The sequence below is a fragment of the Alosa pseudoharengus genome, unplaced genomic scaffold (assembly GCF_046254945.1).
Source record: "Alosa pseudoharengus isolate Yale_2024_CS ecotype anadromous, Long Island Sound unplaced genomic scaffold, YU_APseudo_1.1 YU_APseudo_1.1_scf_7, whole genome shotgun sequence".
Taxonomy (NCBI): domain Eukaryota; kingdom Metazoa; phylum Chordata; class Actinopteri; order Clupeiformes; family Clupeidae; genus Alosa; species Alosa pseudoharengus.
This window is the reverse complement of record NW_027468859.1, coordinates 15,750,398-15,766,706: the sequence shown is the minus strand read 5'-3', so window position 1 is coordinate 15,766,706 and position 16,309 is coordinate 15,750,398. Positions and strand designations below refer to the sequence as shown.

At 39.1% G+C, this 16,309-nt stretch overlaps 1 protein-coding gene across 2 annotated transcripts in view; it reads left to right on the top strand.

The window, feature by feature from the left end:
- Positions 1-753: 753 nt before the first annotated feature.
- Positions 754-16,309, top strand: part of LOC143109816 (uncharacterized) — a 47,420-nt gene continuing 31,864 nt past the window's right edge. The window contains exons 1-17 of one of the 2 annotated variants that reach the window (XM_076272613.1): positions 754-817; positions 7,061-7,149; positions 7,326-7,374; positions 9,723-9,739; positions 9,851-9,872; positions 9,990-10,017; positions 10,218-10,293; positions 10,413-10,571; positions 10,693-10,904; positions 12,919-13,019; positions 13,805-13,900; positions 14,691-14,716; positions 14,828-14,849; positions 14,967-14,994; positions 15,200-15,275; positions 15,395-15,553; positions 15,663-15,874. In XM_076272613.1, the coding sequence (XP_076128728.1) occupies positions 778-817; positions 7,061-7,149; positions 7,326-7,374; positions 9,723-9,739; positions 9,851-9,872; positions 9,990-10,017; positions 10,218-10,293; positions 10,413-10,571; positions 10,693-10,904; positions 12,919-13,019; positions 13,805-13,900; positions 14,691-14,716; positions 14,828-14,849; positions 14,967-14,994; positions 15,200-15,275; positions 15,395-15,553; positions 15,663-15,874 (1,412 nt within the window). In that variant the 5' untranslated portion in view covers positions 754-777. Of the gene's footprint in view, positions 818-7,060; positions 7,150-7,325; positions 7,375-9,722; positions 9,740-9,850; positions 9,873-9,989; positions 10,018-10,217; positions 10,294-10,412; positions 10,600-10,692; positions 10,905-12,918; positions 13,020-13,804; positions 13,901-14,690; positions 14,717-14,827; positions 14,850-14,966; positions 14,995-15,199; positions 15,276-15,394; positions 15,554-15,662; positions 15,875-16,309 lie in introns of those variants that run through there. The other variant, XM_076272614.1, reaches the window with a different exon arrangement.

Sequence of the window (16,309 nt, the reverse complement as noted above, 5' to 3'; positions counted from 1 at the left end):
TCGGAAATAAAGCCGATAGAGTTCTGCCAGATAACACTTGAGCTGAAGGATTAGAATATAAGGTTTTTATCATTTTAATAAAAGTGGTACCAAATCCCATAGCCTGACCATATGACCATAAAAATGACCATTCCAATCTGTCAAAAGTCTTCATGGCATCAAGGGAAAGGAGGGACATTGGTGTCCTACTGCCTGTTGCAGCATCAATGGTGTGCAAAAGACGCCTAACGTTATCTGCCGCCAATCTTGATTTAATAAAACCTGTTTGATCAGGACTAACTAATACTGGCATGTGGGGCTCAAGACGAAGGGCAAGGAGTTTTGCAAAGATTTTTATGTCAGAATTTAAAAGGCTAAGAGGGCGATAACTAGAACACTCTCTAGGATTCTTATCCTTTTTTAAGAGTAAAGAAATTAAGGCAGTATTAACATCCCTAGAAAACCCGCCCTTATTAACAGAAAAATTAATCATATCCAAAAGAAAGGGTCCTGTTAATGAACTCTTTTGAGAGGTGGATAAACTCTAATAAGAGGTAGATAGACTGGAAAAACCTAAGGTGAAATTTCAGATTTCACAGTTCAGATTAAAGATGTGTCTACAGTGCATGGGCCATGATTTGATGCCTGGCTGCACTTGTTGAGCCGTAGTTTTTTTCACACAATTGTTCTTACCCACGCATATGACGGCACAGCAAAGAAAGTATGTCTGAAATGTTCCTGGACTGGAGTGACCCAACCCTCTGTGATAAAAAAGCAGGTGAATACTTTCGTTTTATAATGTGTCCAAGTGACAGAATGGAAGGATGCTGCAAAATAAGTGAGTGGACTCATCCCATCCATCTGCTGTATTTATTCTGTTTTATAATGTAGGGCTTTTAAAGGTTAGCACAGGTATGTCTGTTTACTGTTATTTACCCTGAGTTAACATTTTTGTAGATTAATTGAAATACCTCTGCAGCAGTGTAATCGTGTAGTGTATGGTCTTTATAAAGGTGCAGAGAGATAAAATGATTGTTGACAACACCTAGGTCATATTAGAAATAAGGAGAAATAATTTACTCAGTCAGCTCTAGCCTACCAGGTTTGTTGCATTTTGTGAGCCACATATACAGAATAAGATAACCCTCAGAACAACATGCATTAAGGTATACATTTGTCTTAACATATGCATCTGGTTAACTTGAACAAATATGTTTTCTGTTATCACACAAATTATTCCATTGACCTTTTCCAAAAGCTCTTTTGTGTCAGAAGTTAGCAAACCTGTATTTTAATTAACGTATCAAGTGAGGACGTGTGGGTGTGGGTTAGCACTACTAGGCTACTGTCTACCTCCTACACTCTTACTGTAAATGAATTAGGCTAATGCAAACAGGTCTAGCAGCCTCTGGCTGCAGAATGCTCTGAAAACTGCAGTTGTGGGGTGTGTGAAGGATGAGGAGGAGATGGAGTATAGAGATCTTGTTAACAGCTTTGTGTCATGTTGTGGAAATAACCACTTCCTCTTAAATATGGCCAAGACAATAGCCTAGAAATCTAGACATTACATTAACATTACATTTAGCAGACACTTCTTGACCAAAGTGACTTACATATGTCAGCTATATTACAAGTAGGGCTGTCAATCGACTAAAAAAATGAATCTAATTAATTACATACTCTGTGATTAATTAATCTAAATTAATCGCATATATAATTTTTGCTGTGAAAGTATTTTAAATATTTAAATTCAAATGAATCATTGAATAATCAGCATTAGTGACATTAAAGTTCAAAGACTCTTTTATTATTATTTTCACTGTTCAAATAATTGCCATAATAATTTATGATATAACCTATAATGCTGAGGAAATAAATTCAAAAGTGCTTAGGGAAGAAGTTTTTTTCACATACAAGACATTTCAGACCACAGATATAACCTAGGGGACACAATGAAAATAAACACTCCCCTCAATGTCAATACTTATTTCTTTGCATTGATGTGCGACTACAGAGTTGATGAACTCCGGTGATATGCAAATCCTTGCTGCAGACATTGCAGAGGACTTTATTTTCAACACTTTATTTTTTATCAACAACATCAGGCCGTTTTTTTAAAGTAAATGTTCCAATCAATGATCCAGGCAGCACGTTTTCTTCTCTCTCCTTCATTTTACAGTCTAATTTTTACTGACTAAAACGGCTCGGGGTCAAAGGTCATACGGAATCGATTAATCTGCACTATTTTTTTTAATCAGTTATTTTTTCTCAAATTAATTAATCAAAATGAATCAGTTATTTTGACAGCCCTAATTACAAGGGATCCCATTGTCCCCGGAGCAACTTGGGGTTAAGTGCCTTGCTCAAGGGCACAACGGTGGAAGCCGGGAATTGAACCGACAACTTTCAGGCTACTGCACGCTAGCCCAGCTCCTTAACCACTACACTACCACCACCCAGCACCATAACAGGGTAGTCTAGCAACTCTCCGTTGGCTTGCGAGCTGAAAAAATGAAACTTCAATCAGGCCAATCACATTGTGTTTAGAGTCGGCAACGGTTCCGTGTGAATTCTCTGCTACTTGAAAACAATGAAAATGGATGCTTCTGCTGGTTAAATGTGTGCAGCAGGATGTTAAACATTGTCAGGAGAGAAAAATCTGTGACATGAAATTAAGTTCTCGGCTTCCTAACCTGAAAGGAGAGAGCATGCACAAAGTGTGTTGGGCCGTTCTCCTGTTGATTGTGTGTGTAAACAATGGATAGATATATAGGCTGAGGGTTAGATGGTTAAGTAATTATTAAAGAGGCCCTATGCAACAATTTTAGCAAAAATGACCTTAATTATGCAGGTTAAGAGTCGTTCTGATGGTTCTACAACACTTTTTGGGTCGTTTGGTGGGTGCTTCGTCTCCCCCTAGTGCTCCTCCGTGGAAAAAACGAATATGCAACTTTCTGGTCGCGGTCCGAACACATCCGGATGTAACTCTGCGGAAATACTCGAAAATGTAGTCAGATTGTAGTTTCTAGACTGCAAAACGGACTCCGACTTGGCTTTGTTGCTGTTGAAATTGTAAGTAGCCTACCCTTGGGTGAACTTCGTTTTTGTAATGTGATTTGATAGTCTCTTGAACAATGTGTTTGCTCAACCGTTTTATTGTGAGCCCTATGTGTTTAGCTTGGTTTATTGATGGCTAGCTCGCTAGCTAGTGGGGGTTTAGCGTAGCAGTCACTTGCTATTGAAGCTGCAGGGGGAGCTATGTCGTGAAAAATGGCAGCCCAAATCAGGCAAAAACCCAGAAACAGCGAAGGAATAACCAGACCTGCATAGGGCTTCTTTAAGAGAAAAACCATGATTATCTGACTCCATAAGATGAATGACTTGTATCTCTAATAGATTACCAAGTAACTGGTTTATCATCTACAGTATAGGGTAAAGCATGGCATGGCACAAGGCTTGAGATATGCAATTGGTGGGTAAATTCGTTTATTAGGCATTAAGCCTAATTAGCCAACAGTAACCAAAATCACTTAAGTTGAATGTAAAAGTAACTCAGGTAGGTAAGCTACTGTAACAGAGGAAAAAAAGGAAGCTTAACCAAAACAACAAACTTAAACTTAACAAGTTAACAAGTTAGAATGATAGAGCTAAAACAATTCTACAGATAAAACAATTAATCAAACAAAGAAAATAATAAACCCCAGAGAGAGAGGGGGGAGCTTGGTGAGAGAGAGAGAGAGAGTGAGAGAGAGAGAGCGGTCAAGCACCCAAACCTGCGCCAGAGAGCAAAGAGAGGTGCCAAAAGAAGAGACCTTATCTCCAACACCTTTGAATATTCACTCTCCCAACTTACCTGCAGTTCATTGGTCATTTGGTGTGACTATACAGGTGTGAGGTTCACATGCAGACTACAGTGTATTTCTTAGTCTACACCTATGCACAGATACATTAGATTGTATTGAAAACATGATCAGACTTGCTCACATTACAAGTATTAATTCAAGACAAAACATGGATGTATTACAACATACATTTACAGAGAATTCATAGGTGACCATCAAATTTCCACTGTATGGAGGAAGGAGAGGAGACTACAGGGGTTGCTTGGCAGGGTGCCGGGAGTTCACCGGCAAATGGCAGCTAATACAATAGCAGCAAACAAATGCAAACAGGAAACTTGACTTCAAAGGGCATTCTGAAACCATCTGCTTTTGGAATGCAAAAGGCTGGTCTTACAACATGTAAGTCTACTGTTTCTAGTGCAATTTTCTTAGCAGCCATCTGTTGGGGCAGCAGCATCAGAGCAAATGACACCAACAAATTCAACAGGCCATATTTTAAAGATCTGAAAAGATCTTAAGCAGATGGCTTAGGGTGTGGCCAGTCCAAAATAGCTATCTCAGTGTAAGATCGCTGATTAGTTTAGGATAAATTCACCAGGCGCCAGGCACATAAAGGGTTGTTATTTTTTTGGGTGTGTTTTGGGCGTAACATCCATTAAACCAATGAAAGTGACAACTGGTATTCCCTTTAAGAGCAAGGAGCACAACATCAAACAGCACAACATCAAGGAGCACAACATCAAACAGCACTAAACCTTGCTTTACTAAAATGTGTGTGTGACAAACAGAGTATAGCCTACATGCATCTGCACTCACCTATTATTTGAACTCATCCAAACTGAAACTAACTTTACTGTGGTTTCATAGGCAACAATAAAACAGTTTTACACTTAGTTGTTTACTTTCACTATTGACTGACAAGGGTTACAATTGAAAACATAGCCTGAAAAAAGCAATACTTCCCCCAATAATGTTTGAACGACTGAATAAAAATCCTAAGGATATTCATCCTACGGACAAGTCACTAAGGGCTGCTTACATTTTGTGACAGTGCACCCTCAGAATAGCTGTGCTTGTATGCACTTTTCACTTTAGACCAGGTTTTTTCCTTGGTCAGTGGCGTAATGATTTTTAGTACATACTGTATAAGATAGCGATTTTTGGATCATGCACCTGACCACACATATTTTTTTTAATTGATACCATGGGCACATAGCCTAGAAATCTAGACGCGCCCCTAGCGGCAGCAAATTACATTTGCTGCCAGGGCTAGTCTAGCAACTCTTGGCTTGTGAGCTCCAGAAATCGAAACTTAATCAGGCAATTGAAATCGTGTATAGAGTCGTTTGGTGGGCTTAACAAAATGATTGATGGCAGAGTTGCAACGGTTTGGCTTGAATTCCCTGCTACTTGAAAACAAATATCCTATTGCGTCCTATTGCGTGCAGAGAGAATTTGAAAGACAACTGATTATCCCGCCCCTCGGACTGAGCACTGCGAACCGTGAGTTCCCAGACCCTACATTTTAATGTGGGTCTGGCTCGCCAGGCTAATGGGCACAATGTTCACTCGAACTGGAGAGCATAGCGAAAAAATCATCACTGTCTTGGATGTAAGATCATCATGTGTGATCTTGGGTGTAAGATCATCAAGTGCATCATGCTTGGCGCCACGTTGTGCAGAGTATAAGATAGAGTCCATTAAGTTGATTGAAAGAGCTGCCTCTGTGCTTGGAAGTACACTTGAGCCCCTAAAGTTGGTTGTTGAGAGAAGGATGCTGCAAAAACTCCTTAGCATTATGGACAACACCTCGCATCCACTGCATGAACTACTTGTCAGACAACAGTGTTTTTAACGGGAGATTGCTTCAACTTTGCTGTAATAAGGACTATTATAGAAATACATTCCTTCCCACTACTATAACAATTTACAATAACTCCCCTTTGCGTCATGAGAGGGGAATCATATTCTCAGAGGCAATGCACAGTTTACAGTTTACTATCAATTGCATAAAGACTCCATATCATAATATCATAATAGAAAGACATCAATTGTTAGGCTAGAGTTCTCTCCACCAGATTGTGTCTAATGTGAGCCCTAAATCCAGCAGGAACACACATACACATACACACACTGATTAGGCAGTAGTTATTTATTTATTTTAAGTTTAATTACACAGGGAACAAGATGTAGGTTTAAATGGCCCATTTCCCTCACATTCAGGCCATTAAGGAGGCAGAGCATCTTAGAATTGACCCCCGACCTGGCCCTATGCCTGATGCTGAAGAACCTCTGTTTGATGCCCTCTGTCTCAGCCTGAACCTGAGGTTCTAGCTAACCCTGAAGTTTAGTTTATGGCTAAACCTTTGGTTGACATGGTGAGATGCTGTCAATGAGCCTGGAGCTCAGTACCTACCATCACAAATATTGTCAATAATTGTTTTATCTCTCACAGATGAGTCAATCTAGATATGACAATCAAGTCTCACTCTTATTCTGTGAACTATCTCCCAATCTATATGAGAGGCACTGGCAGAGAGTTTGGAACTGGACAGAGAATGTGTGTTCCATTGGTGTTATGAAGTTCTACAAGGCTCCTGGACGCAACCGTGGTCTCACCACACTGGCTGCATAAGTGGTTGTGATTGGTTCCTGGGGTTTTGGTGATTTGGAAATCAGCTTCAATGGGACTCCAATGAGACCTCCAATCTCGTCTCCAGATTCAAATTTGCTTATTGAGAGGCTAGATATACTGATTGGGTACTTAGGGTCATGGGATCAAGGTCACATTGGGTTCTACACAGTGTGTGCACAATATCTCCCAAGTGGCTTAACAGAACTACATCAAACATTCCAGTTAATCACTTCAAAGGCTAGATGTGCTGATTTGGCACTCAGGGACAGATGTACTAACGCTTTTGCGCCCACTTCAGGCGTATTTGTTTTGCAACGTGCGTGTAAACATGGCGAGGTATGTACAAACAGGCCCCACTGAGGTAAAAGTGCAGACTGTCTGTCACGGGAGCTGAGAATGGCAAATTGTGCCATGTCATGCATATGCATTCATAGGAGGGTTAGGGAAAAGTCGGAGTTTTGTGTAAAAAGATGGGAGAAGAAGCATAAAATGTGCCTAATTAGGTATTCCCCTGTATGTGCGAAAACTGTCCATGAAAGCGCACACCTATTTTGCGGTGAAAACTGTCTTCTCTGTTTTCTGTGTTTCTGTTAAATGTCAACAGGCATGGCAGTTCCAAACTCAGTCACCATCATCATAATTATCTGCTGTGGTATGGTAACAGGCGCATTCAACCAAACCCCTACATTTCGGGTAAATAAGATTTTTTTGTATTTGTTAAGTGAAATCTATTTATTTAAGTTGCAAAGTAATGTTATCTAGAGAGGATGTCTAGTCACTAGAAGGCAACATACCATAGGTTTTGTATAATTTCAAGCAATTCTGAAAATGTAATATTGATCCATAATCATATAATTTTTCTTCAATAGCTCACAAACAAACATGAAAGTCACCCCCTCCTTAGAATGAAAAGAACAGGCAAGTAGATTGACTTTTTTGGGACAGATTTCTGTTACACAAGGTAAGCAGTCATAAGGATAAAAGCCAACAACTGTCCTATCAAGCTCAATATCGTCTAGGCTGTGTGCGTGAGTTTTTTGAACAGTGGCAGCACGCTGGCATGGGAGGCAGGGCCAGACGTTGATAACACGCTGGGCCGTGCTCACCAGCATGAAGCTGAAAGCACATAGGGGACATGTTCGGTCAATGTAGCCATGCAACATTCTCACTGGAGAGTTTGTATAACCATATCTCCTGCTGGGAGATGGCCTTTGACCTTCGAATCACTTACAGTACAGCAAACTTCATGTAAGCAAGTTTGACTGATAGGGCCATTAGGTCACTCACATGTTCGACCGATGTCAGAGCAGGCAAAAGCGCCATTTTTAGGGACAGCATCTCAAACTCAATATCGCCTGGGTGGCAGGTGCCACAACAGGTGCGAGGCCTTCCTCAACTCTCTTAGAATGTCGGGCCAGAAATGTGGCCAAAGAATGACACCCAGATTGCCCATGCCTTCCGCCAGCCCTGCCCATTGGTTAACATTGTGTGAACTCGATGGAAAGAGAAACTTCAGTACACACCAAACACAATCCCATAAACGATGATAACTGATTTTATAACTGATATATTGTTATTATGACCGGCGCGCAGCGAAGCGGCTTAGGTTTAGTCAGATTTTTTTTTTCTTTTTTTTTCTTTTTCGCATGCCCAAATTTCCGTCAATGAGTCCCGGGACACTGAAAGACCGGGGTACACGAAACTTGGTGGGCATGTAACCCCACATGGATAGCATGGAACCATCGTTTTTCGTTTTGATCTGTAGCCCCCCCGCTGGACTGGACTCCCCGAAAGGAGGGTAGGGCAGACACAGTTTTCTGTGAATATCTCGAAAACCGTAGGGTTTAGGAGGACCATTTTTTTTTGTATGTTGATCTCAAGGGGCCATATCAACCCATTCCATAACCACTCATTTCATGTATAGCGCCACCTAGTTAAACACAAAAAAGTAAAAATGAGGTGTTGTAATTGAAGGTATCTGTGACCTAACATTTTTAAAACTGCACGAAATTGGACGTGTAGGATCATTATGACACCCTCTGTATGCACGCCAAATTTTGTGGAATTCCGTTCATGGGGGGCCACACAATAAATTAATTTATGTTACTATACACCAACTGGCCTGTAGGTGGCCGGAGACAGTTTTCTGTGAATATCTCGAGAACCGTAGGGCCTAGGAGGTCCACCTTTTTTATGTATGTTGGTCTTAAGGGGGCATGTCAACCCATCCCATTACCACTTATTTCATGTATAGCGCCACCTAGTTAAAAATTAAAAAGCAAAAAATTAGGTGTTTTCATCACAATATCTCTGGCTGACAAGGTCAAAACTGCACAAAATTAAAAGTGTAGGATCATTATGACACCCTCCGAATGCATGCCAAGTTTTGTGTACTTTCGTTCATGGGGGGCCTTACAATAAAATAATTTATGTGTACATTTAGTGACGTACACCAACAAGGATTCCCGGGATACTGAAAGACCGGGGTACACAAAACTTGGTGGGCATGTACCCCCACATGAATAGCATGGAACCGTCATTTTTCGTTTTGATCTGTAGCCCCCCCGCTGGACTGGACCCCCCAAAAGGAGGGTAGGGCAGACACAGTTCTCTGTGAATATCTTGAGAACTGTAGGGCCTAGGATGACCATTTTTTTCCGTATGTTTGCCTCCAGGGGTCATGTTAACCCATTTCATGTGCACACATGTACACAAACAGACACACACACACACACACATACATTCACAGTAATCATACGTATGACACATACTCACACAGTAGACATATGTACGCTTGCATGCACAGGCACATACGCAGGCACACACACAAGCACGCACACACACACACACACCCACACACACACACACACTCACACACACACACACCCACACACATAACATAAACATAACACAAACAATCAAGAATTTCTCAGAATTATGAACAGGCAAGATGGAGGTGGGGTTGTATAAAATTAATTTTACATGTGAAATCTATGAACTAATCATGTTTTGGTACTTGTTGTCTAGCAGATACCAGTGAGAATTGAGTGTGGATAATGCAATTTAGTGAGACAGTTAGAATCATATAGGCCTTTCAGCGTGATTTCTTTTTGTGAAAAAAATGTGCTGGACTGGGCGGTGGTCATATTTTGTACCGCTCTGCGGTACATCTAGTTTATTTAGAACTAAGCACAAAAACAAGTCAATACAAAACCTATTTATTTAGATATTTTAATGGTCTCATTGTCATGTTTATGTTTCCCCAGTTTCTCTTCCAGTTCAGGTAAGAATTACCTGTTATTTATGTTCAACAAATAGCATATTTGCAATGTTACTTTCACATGTTCACATGTACAGCATTTTTCACTTGACTGTGTAATCTTTTCATGTTTAGTGTTCAACAACACAAGTCAATGGTATGTTTCTTATACAAAAGAATAAGACATGATTTTGAGAATTTTAGTTATCTCCAGTGCCATATCAGTAACTTAGTAAGTTTCTCTACTTAATGTCTCTTTCTTTGTCTGCCATAGCGAGCAGAATTTGTGAAGGTGTTAATAGGTAAGTAATGTGGCCTAGCAAGTGCGGAAAGGGAAGCACTGACAGAATGGACACTTTGTGCAAATTGGGGACAAATGTCATTATTATGGAAAACTTAAATTCTGAAGTGTAGCATTTCATATTTTAGAGAGAAGGGTGATAATGCATGACATATTCATTTGTAATTTGCAATGTTTTAATCATTTTTATAATCTTTACAGCACTGCCCTGCAATTGTATTTGGCAAATGGACAGGTCCCTTGTAACTTCACTCTGGAGCATTATGCCTGTGCAGAGGTACAGGCACATTCAGATGAATTCAATAAAATATTAGCTTTTTAGGAAAATGCTTTGAAAGTGAAACATTGTTTGATTTGTTTTTGTGGAATACTGTTTATGTTTCTACAAACACACAGCTCATAAGATTCACTGTAGAGCAACTGGCCCAACTCCTGTTGTGTGATCTGTCCAGCAACATGAGCCACTCCAGGGAGATCTGGAAGCTCCTCTTCACCAAGACCTCGGTTGACTATGGATATCTCAGTAGCCTCTACTACTACATGGTCCCTAGCTTGGTATTGTGGGCATTTAATAATTATTTTGGTACTGCCACACTTCAGGTTATATTTATTTTTGATTTTTTGATTTGCTCAAGATCACTGTGATAATTTCTCTTTTAATTTCCACTCCTTACAGCCTCTGATAGTCATGAGTCCATCTGTGACTCCTATCCTGGACGTCCTTGGGGAGCTCTATTTGAACTTGATCAGTGACCTGCAATGGAAAGACATCAGTTTAATATCCATTATATTTGGTGAAAGCCTGCGTCCATTTTTACCCTCAGCCTCTGCAAGCCTTCTACTGTGCCTCAGCAGCAAGAACCTTTCGTGTGAAACTTACCAGCACATGTGTGTGTAGTATTAATACAGACAAGATAACAGAAATGTTGAAATACCATTTGGTTATGACAAGCCACAAAAAGAGTTTAAGACCACATTTATAAGTAGCAGGGTATTCTGAAAAACAGATACATTTCCTATCCTTCGTTTTAAAAAATAATTCTGTTCAAACCTATGCTAAAAACAGCTGAAGGGTGTCGAGCTCCTCGAGCAGAGATTTCAAATAAATGAAGGAAGAACATGTCATAATGCAAAACGCCATTTCCTCCTGTTTTTATGCAATCGTGAAACTGGAGTTTTCTCAAATCTCCACAGGAGCTTTCAGAAATAATTGTTTTCAGTGATAAAACATCTGTTTTTGTGTTAATGAAAGGCCAAACCACATGAAAATATATGCGTTTTTCCCAAGTGTAAATGGGGTCTAAGTTGTGTAGACACTTGCAATCTGTTCCTAGAGGGTTTCTGGTTGAAACATTCAAAACTAGCGCAGATACTTTGAAATGAAATAAATCAGACTTTACAGTAATGTTCTTCAAAACTTTAAAACTTTTTAGTTAGTCTGGAAAATCAAAACTCTCTCACAAAATGAATAGTCTGGTGACTCATGATTGGGATTTCTCTCAAACACTTGCACCACGACGGGTGCTAACTTTGAAATCATTGGTCCAGCCTAATCAATCACATTGATCACCCTTACAAAAATTAAATGTTTGCGGCAGATTTGCAGGGAAACAAATTAATTCACTAGAAAATATCGCAAAAAGTTTGCCAGTGTTAGCCAATAGATGCAAACCTCCAGCAAAGTTCTGGCGACAATGAGAAGTTTGCCACTAGTGGCAAATGTGTTCGCCAGTGATTTGCCATCACACTTAGCCAATAATGGCAAACTTCCAGTGAACTTCTGGTGACAAACATAATTTGACATTGCTGCAAATTTGCTTCAACATTACCAAAATTTGACCGCAACTGTTTGCCAGAAACCTAATTTGCATGTGCAAATTTGCGGCAACTTCGCCAGAAACCTGAAATTTCTGTAAGGGCAGATATTCCTAACATTACTTTCTACTTCGCCTAAACTTTAAACTTCACAAACTGATAACAAACAACATTTTCTGTCAAGAAACAATGAATGTGGGCCTACCTTTGTTGTTTATACATACATTTCTTTATTTTTCCAAGTTTTGATGATTGTAGGCATTGTTCACTACTGCTCTTTCGGTTTCAAATCTACAGCGTCATCCTATCCATCCATCTCGTTGCTATGGAAGCGTACAGTATTAGGGCCACATGAAGAGAAAATATTTTTGAAAATTCTGAGATAAAAGTCAAAATTTTCTAAATAAAATTCAACATTTTTGAGAAATTCTGACTTTAATCTCAGAAATAATTTCTGTCTTTGTTACTCGAAAATTCTGACTTTTATCTTTTTTTTTTGCTTTTATCTTGAAAATTGTGACTTTTTTTCTCGGAAATTCTGACTTTAATCACAGAAATTATTTCTGACTTTGTTTCTCGATAATGTTGACTATGATTCTCGAAAATTTTGACTTTTATCTCAAATATTTTGACTTTTTTCTTGGAATTTTCAAAAATATTTTCTCTTCATGTGGCCCTAATATGCTTCCATACAGACTAGTATCTAACTGAAAGGAGATCTGCGTGGCCAGGCTATCTCCAAGTAGTAAATAGTTCAATTTTGTTTTCTGTACCACCGGAAATGCCTTAGGAACACACATGTTTGTTTATGTAGTTGAAAGGGTCTATAACTTTCTAGTTGTATGAAAGTTATTGTTAGGTAATAATTTTATAATAAAATATGACATGATTTCATAAGGAATTGTGGTAAGGCACAAAAGGATATGATGGAATACCATGTAATATGATTCAGTATGATGCCATTCTAAAGATGCAACGTGATGTCATACAATATGACATGAAGTGATAAGATTAGATATGATTCTAATATTATTATTATATGATTATTATATTTTCCTCTCCTAAAATGTTCCTCTGACTCTTCCAGTTTGGGTGAGCTGAGTCATCCGTCTGATCACATGAGAGAAAACCACTCTGAGAATGTACTGAAATTCTTCATCCAGCCTTTCCTGTCCAGAAACCCATCATGTAAGAGTTAAGCCATGACTTCTTAAAGGTGGAGGGGAGGGAGTAGCGAGCTAGCTCTCTGTTTTGTTTGAACATCAACAGAAGTGACACTACCCAACATCGCTAAGAGCGCCTTTAAGAAAATATTGTGTTTGTGTACTTTTTGTGATGAGAGCCTCTTTTATACTGTTGTATTGCAGTCTACATTTACAGTTGAATGTCATTATAGTTCGAACTGTTTATAAAGTATCTATAATGTGCTCCTCTGATGAGTATCTGTTATGTCGGCCATCCATCAACATTCCTTGTTGGTGGAACGATACACCATGCTCTTTATTCCAGCAATAGTTTTGGACACTTTAAAAAATGTCAAATACTTCTCTGTTTACTTTGTTTCTAACAAATTTTAAAGCACTAGTGGTTTGTATAGGTTTATGGTTAAGGTTTATGTTATTGATCTGTTTATTCTATTTAGTCTATTAATAATTGTTCTTGTTTAGCCCATATGGCTTTGCTGTAAACCGTCAATTTTATTGTTAGGCCTAATGTCAGGTTTATTGATGTCATTGTAAGTTGCTTTGGACATAAGTGTCTGCTAAGAACTATGCTTATAAACAAAATGTATTATATCATCTAAAATAATAACAACTAAACAAACTGACAATGTTTTCAATAACAACTGAAATATTTCTTAATTCTCATGATGCTGTTTTGTCATGAATGTTTATTGCATAATTAGACACAACGAATATCCCCTAATCACATTATTTTGAATTCTGTTTTTCCTTCTGTCATAATCATGCTAGGTTCAACAACCACCCATTCACCATTGTCAACAATGACTCCAACAACACCATCACCAACAAAATCAACACTACCAGCAATACCACCAACACTCATAGGTACAGAAAATGTTGCCTGTGCCACAGAGCAAGACTGCCTATCACAGCTGAAACAGAGCAGAATTTTGACAGTTGTTTGGACTGACTCTCAGATAGCCCACTGACAGTTAGTTTACGAACATGCCCCAGGCTGCCAAATACCAATAATACTGAGAAAAGTCTGAAGAAAAAAATAAAAAGGTGGCAGGGCGAGACGTTGATAACACGCTGAGCCGTGCTCACCAGCATGAAGCTGAAAGCACATAGGGGACATGTTCGGTCAATGTAGGCATGCAACACTCTCACTGGAGAGTTTGTATAACCATACCTCCTGCTGGGAGATGACCTTTGACCTTTGAATCACCTATAGCAAACTGCATGTAAGCAGTGTTGACTGATAGGACCATTAGGTCACTCACAGAACAGGCAAAAGCGCCAATTTTAGGGACAGCATCTCAAACTCAATATCGCCTAGGTGGCAGGTGCCAAAACAGTTCCGAGGCCTTCCTCAACTCTCTTAGAATGTCAGACCAGAAATGTGGCCAAAGAATGACACCCAGATTGCCCATGCCTTCCGCCAGCCCTGCCCATTGGTTAACATTGTGTGATCTCGACGGAAAGAGAAACTTCAGTACACACCAAACATAATCCCATAAACGATGATAACTGTTTTTATAACTGATTATTGCTATTATTCCTATTTTCAGAGGTGATTTATTTAGACCTAGGCACACAAACAAATCAATACAAAACCTATTTATTTAGATATTTTAATGGTCACATTGTCATGTTTATGTTTTCCTTTTTTCAGAGTCCCCAGTTTCTCTTCCAGTTCAGGTGAGAATTACCTGTTATTTGTGTTCAACACATAGCCTATTTGCAATGTTACTTTCACGTGTTCACATGTACAGCATTTTTCACTTGACTGTGTAATCTTTTCATGTTTAGTGTCCAACAACACAAGTCAATGGTATGTTTCTTGTACAAAAGAATAAGACATGATTTTGAGAATTTTAGTTATCTCCAGTGTCATATCAGTAACTTAGTAAGTTTCTCTACTTAATGTCTCTTTCTTTGTCTGCCATAGCGAGCAGAATTTGTGAAGGTGTTAATAGGTAAGTAATGTGGCCTAACAAGTGCGGAAAGGAAAGCACTGACAGAATGGACATTTTGTGCAAATTGGGGACAAATGTCATTATGATGGAAAACTTAAATTCTGAAGTGTAGCATTTCATATTTTAGAGAGAAGGGTGATAATGCATGACATACAGTATTCATTTGTAATTTGCAATGTTTTAATCATTTTTATAATCTTTACAGCACTGCCCTTCAATTGTATTTGGCAAATGGACAGGTCCCTTGTAACTTCACTCTGGAGCATTATGCCTGTGCAGAGGTACAGGCACATTCAGATGAATTCAATAAAATATTAGCTTTTTAGGAAAATGCTTTGAAAGTGAAACATTGTTTGATTTGTTTTTGTGGAATACTGTTTATGTTTCTGCAAACACACAGCTCTCAGGATTCTTTGCAGAGCAACTGGCCCAACTTCTGTTGTGTGATCTGTCCAGCAACATGAGCCACTCCAGGGAGATCTGGAAGCTCCTCTTCACCAAGACCTCGGTTGGCTATGGATATCTCAGTAGCCTCTACTACTACATGGTCCCCAGCTTGGTATTGTGGGCATTTAATACTTGTTTTGATCCTGCCACACTTCAGGTTATATTTATGATTTGCTCAAGATCACTGTGATAGTTTCTCTTTTAATTTCCACTCCTTACAGCCTCTGATAGTCATGAGTCCATCTGTGACTCCTATCCTGGACGTCCTTGGGGAGCTCTATTTGAACTTGATCAGTGACCTGCAATGGAAAGACATCAGTTTAATATCCATTATATTTGGTGAAAGCCTGCGTCCATTTTTACCCTCAGCCTCTGCAAGCCTTCTACTGTGCCTCAGCAGCAAGAACCTTTCGTGTGAAACTTACCAGCACATGTATGTGTAGTATTAATACAGACAAGATAACAGAAATGTTGAAATACCATTTGGTTATGACAAGCCACAAAAAGAGTTTAAGACCACATTTATAAGTAGCAGGGTATTCTGAAAAACAGATACATTTCCTATCCTTCGTTTTAAAAAATAATTCTGTTCACACCTATGCTAAAAACAGCTGATGGGTGTCGAGCTCCTCGAGCAGAGATTTCAAACAAATGAAGGAAGAACATGTCATAATGCAAAACGCCATTTCCTCCTGTTTTTATGCAATCGTGAAACTGGAGTTTTCTCAAATCTCCACAGGAGCTTTCAGAAATAATTGTTTTCAGTGATAAAACATCTGTTTTTGTGTTAATGAAAGGCCAAACCACATGAAAATATATGCGTTTTTCCCACGTGTAAATGGGGTCTTAGTTGTGTAGACACTTGCAA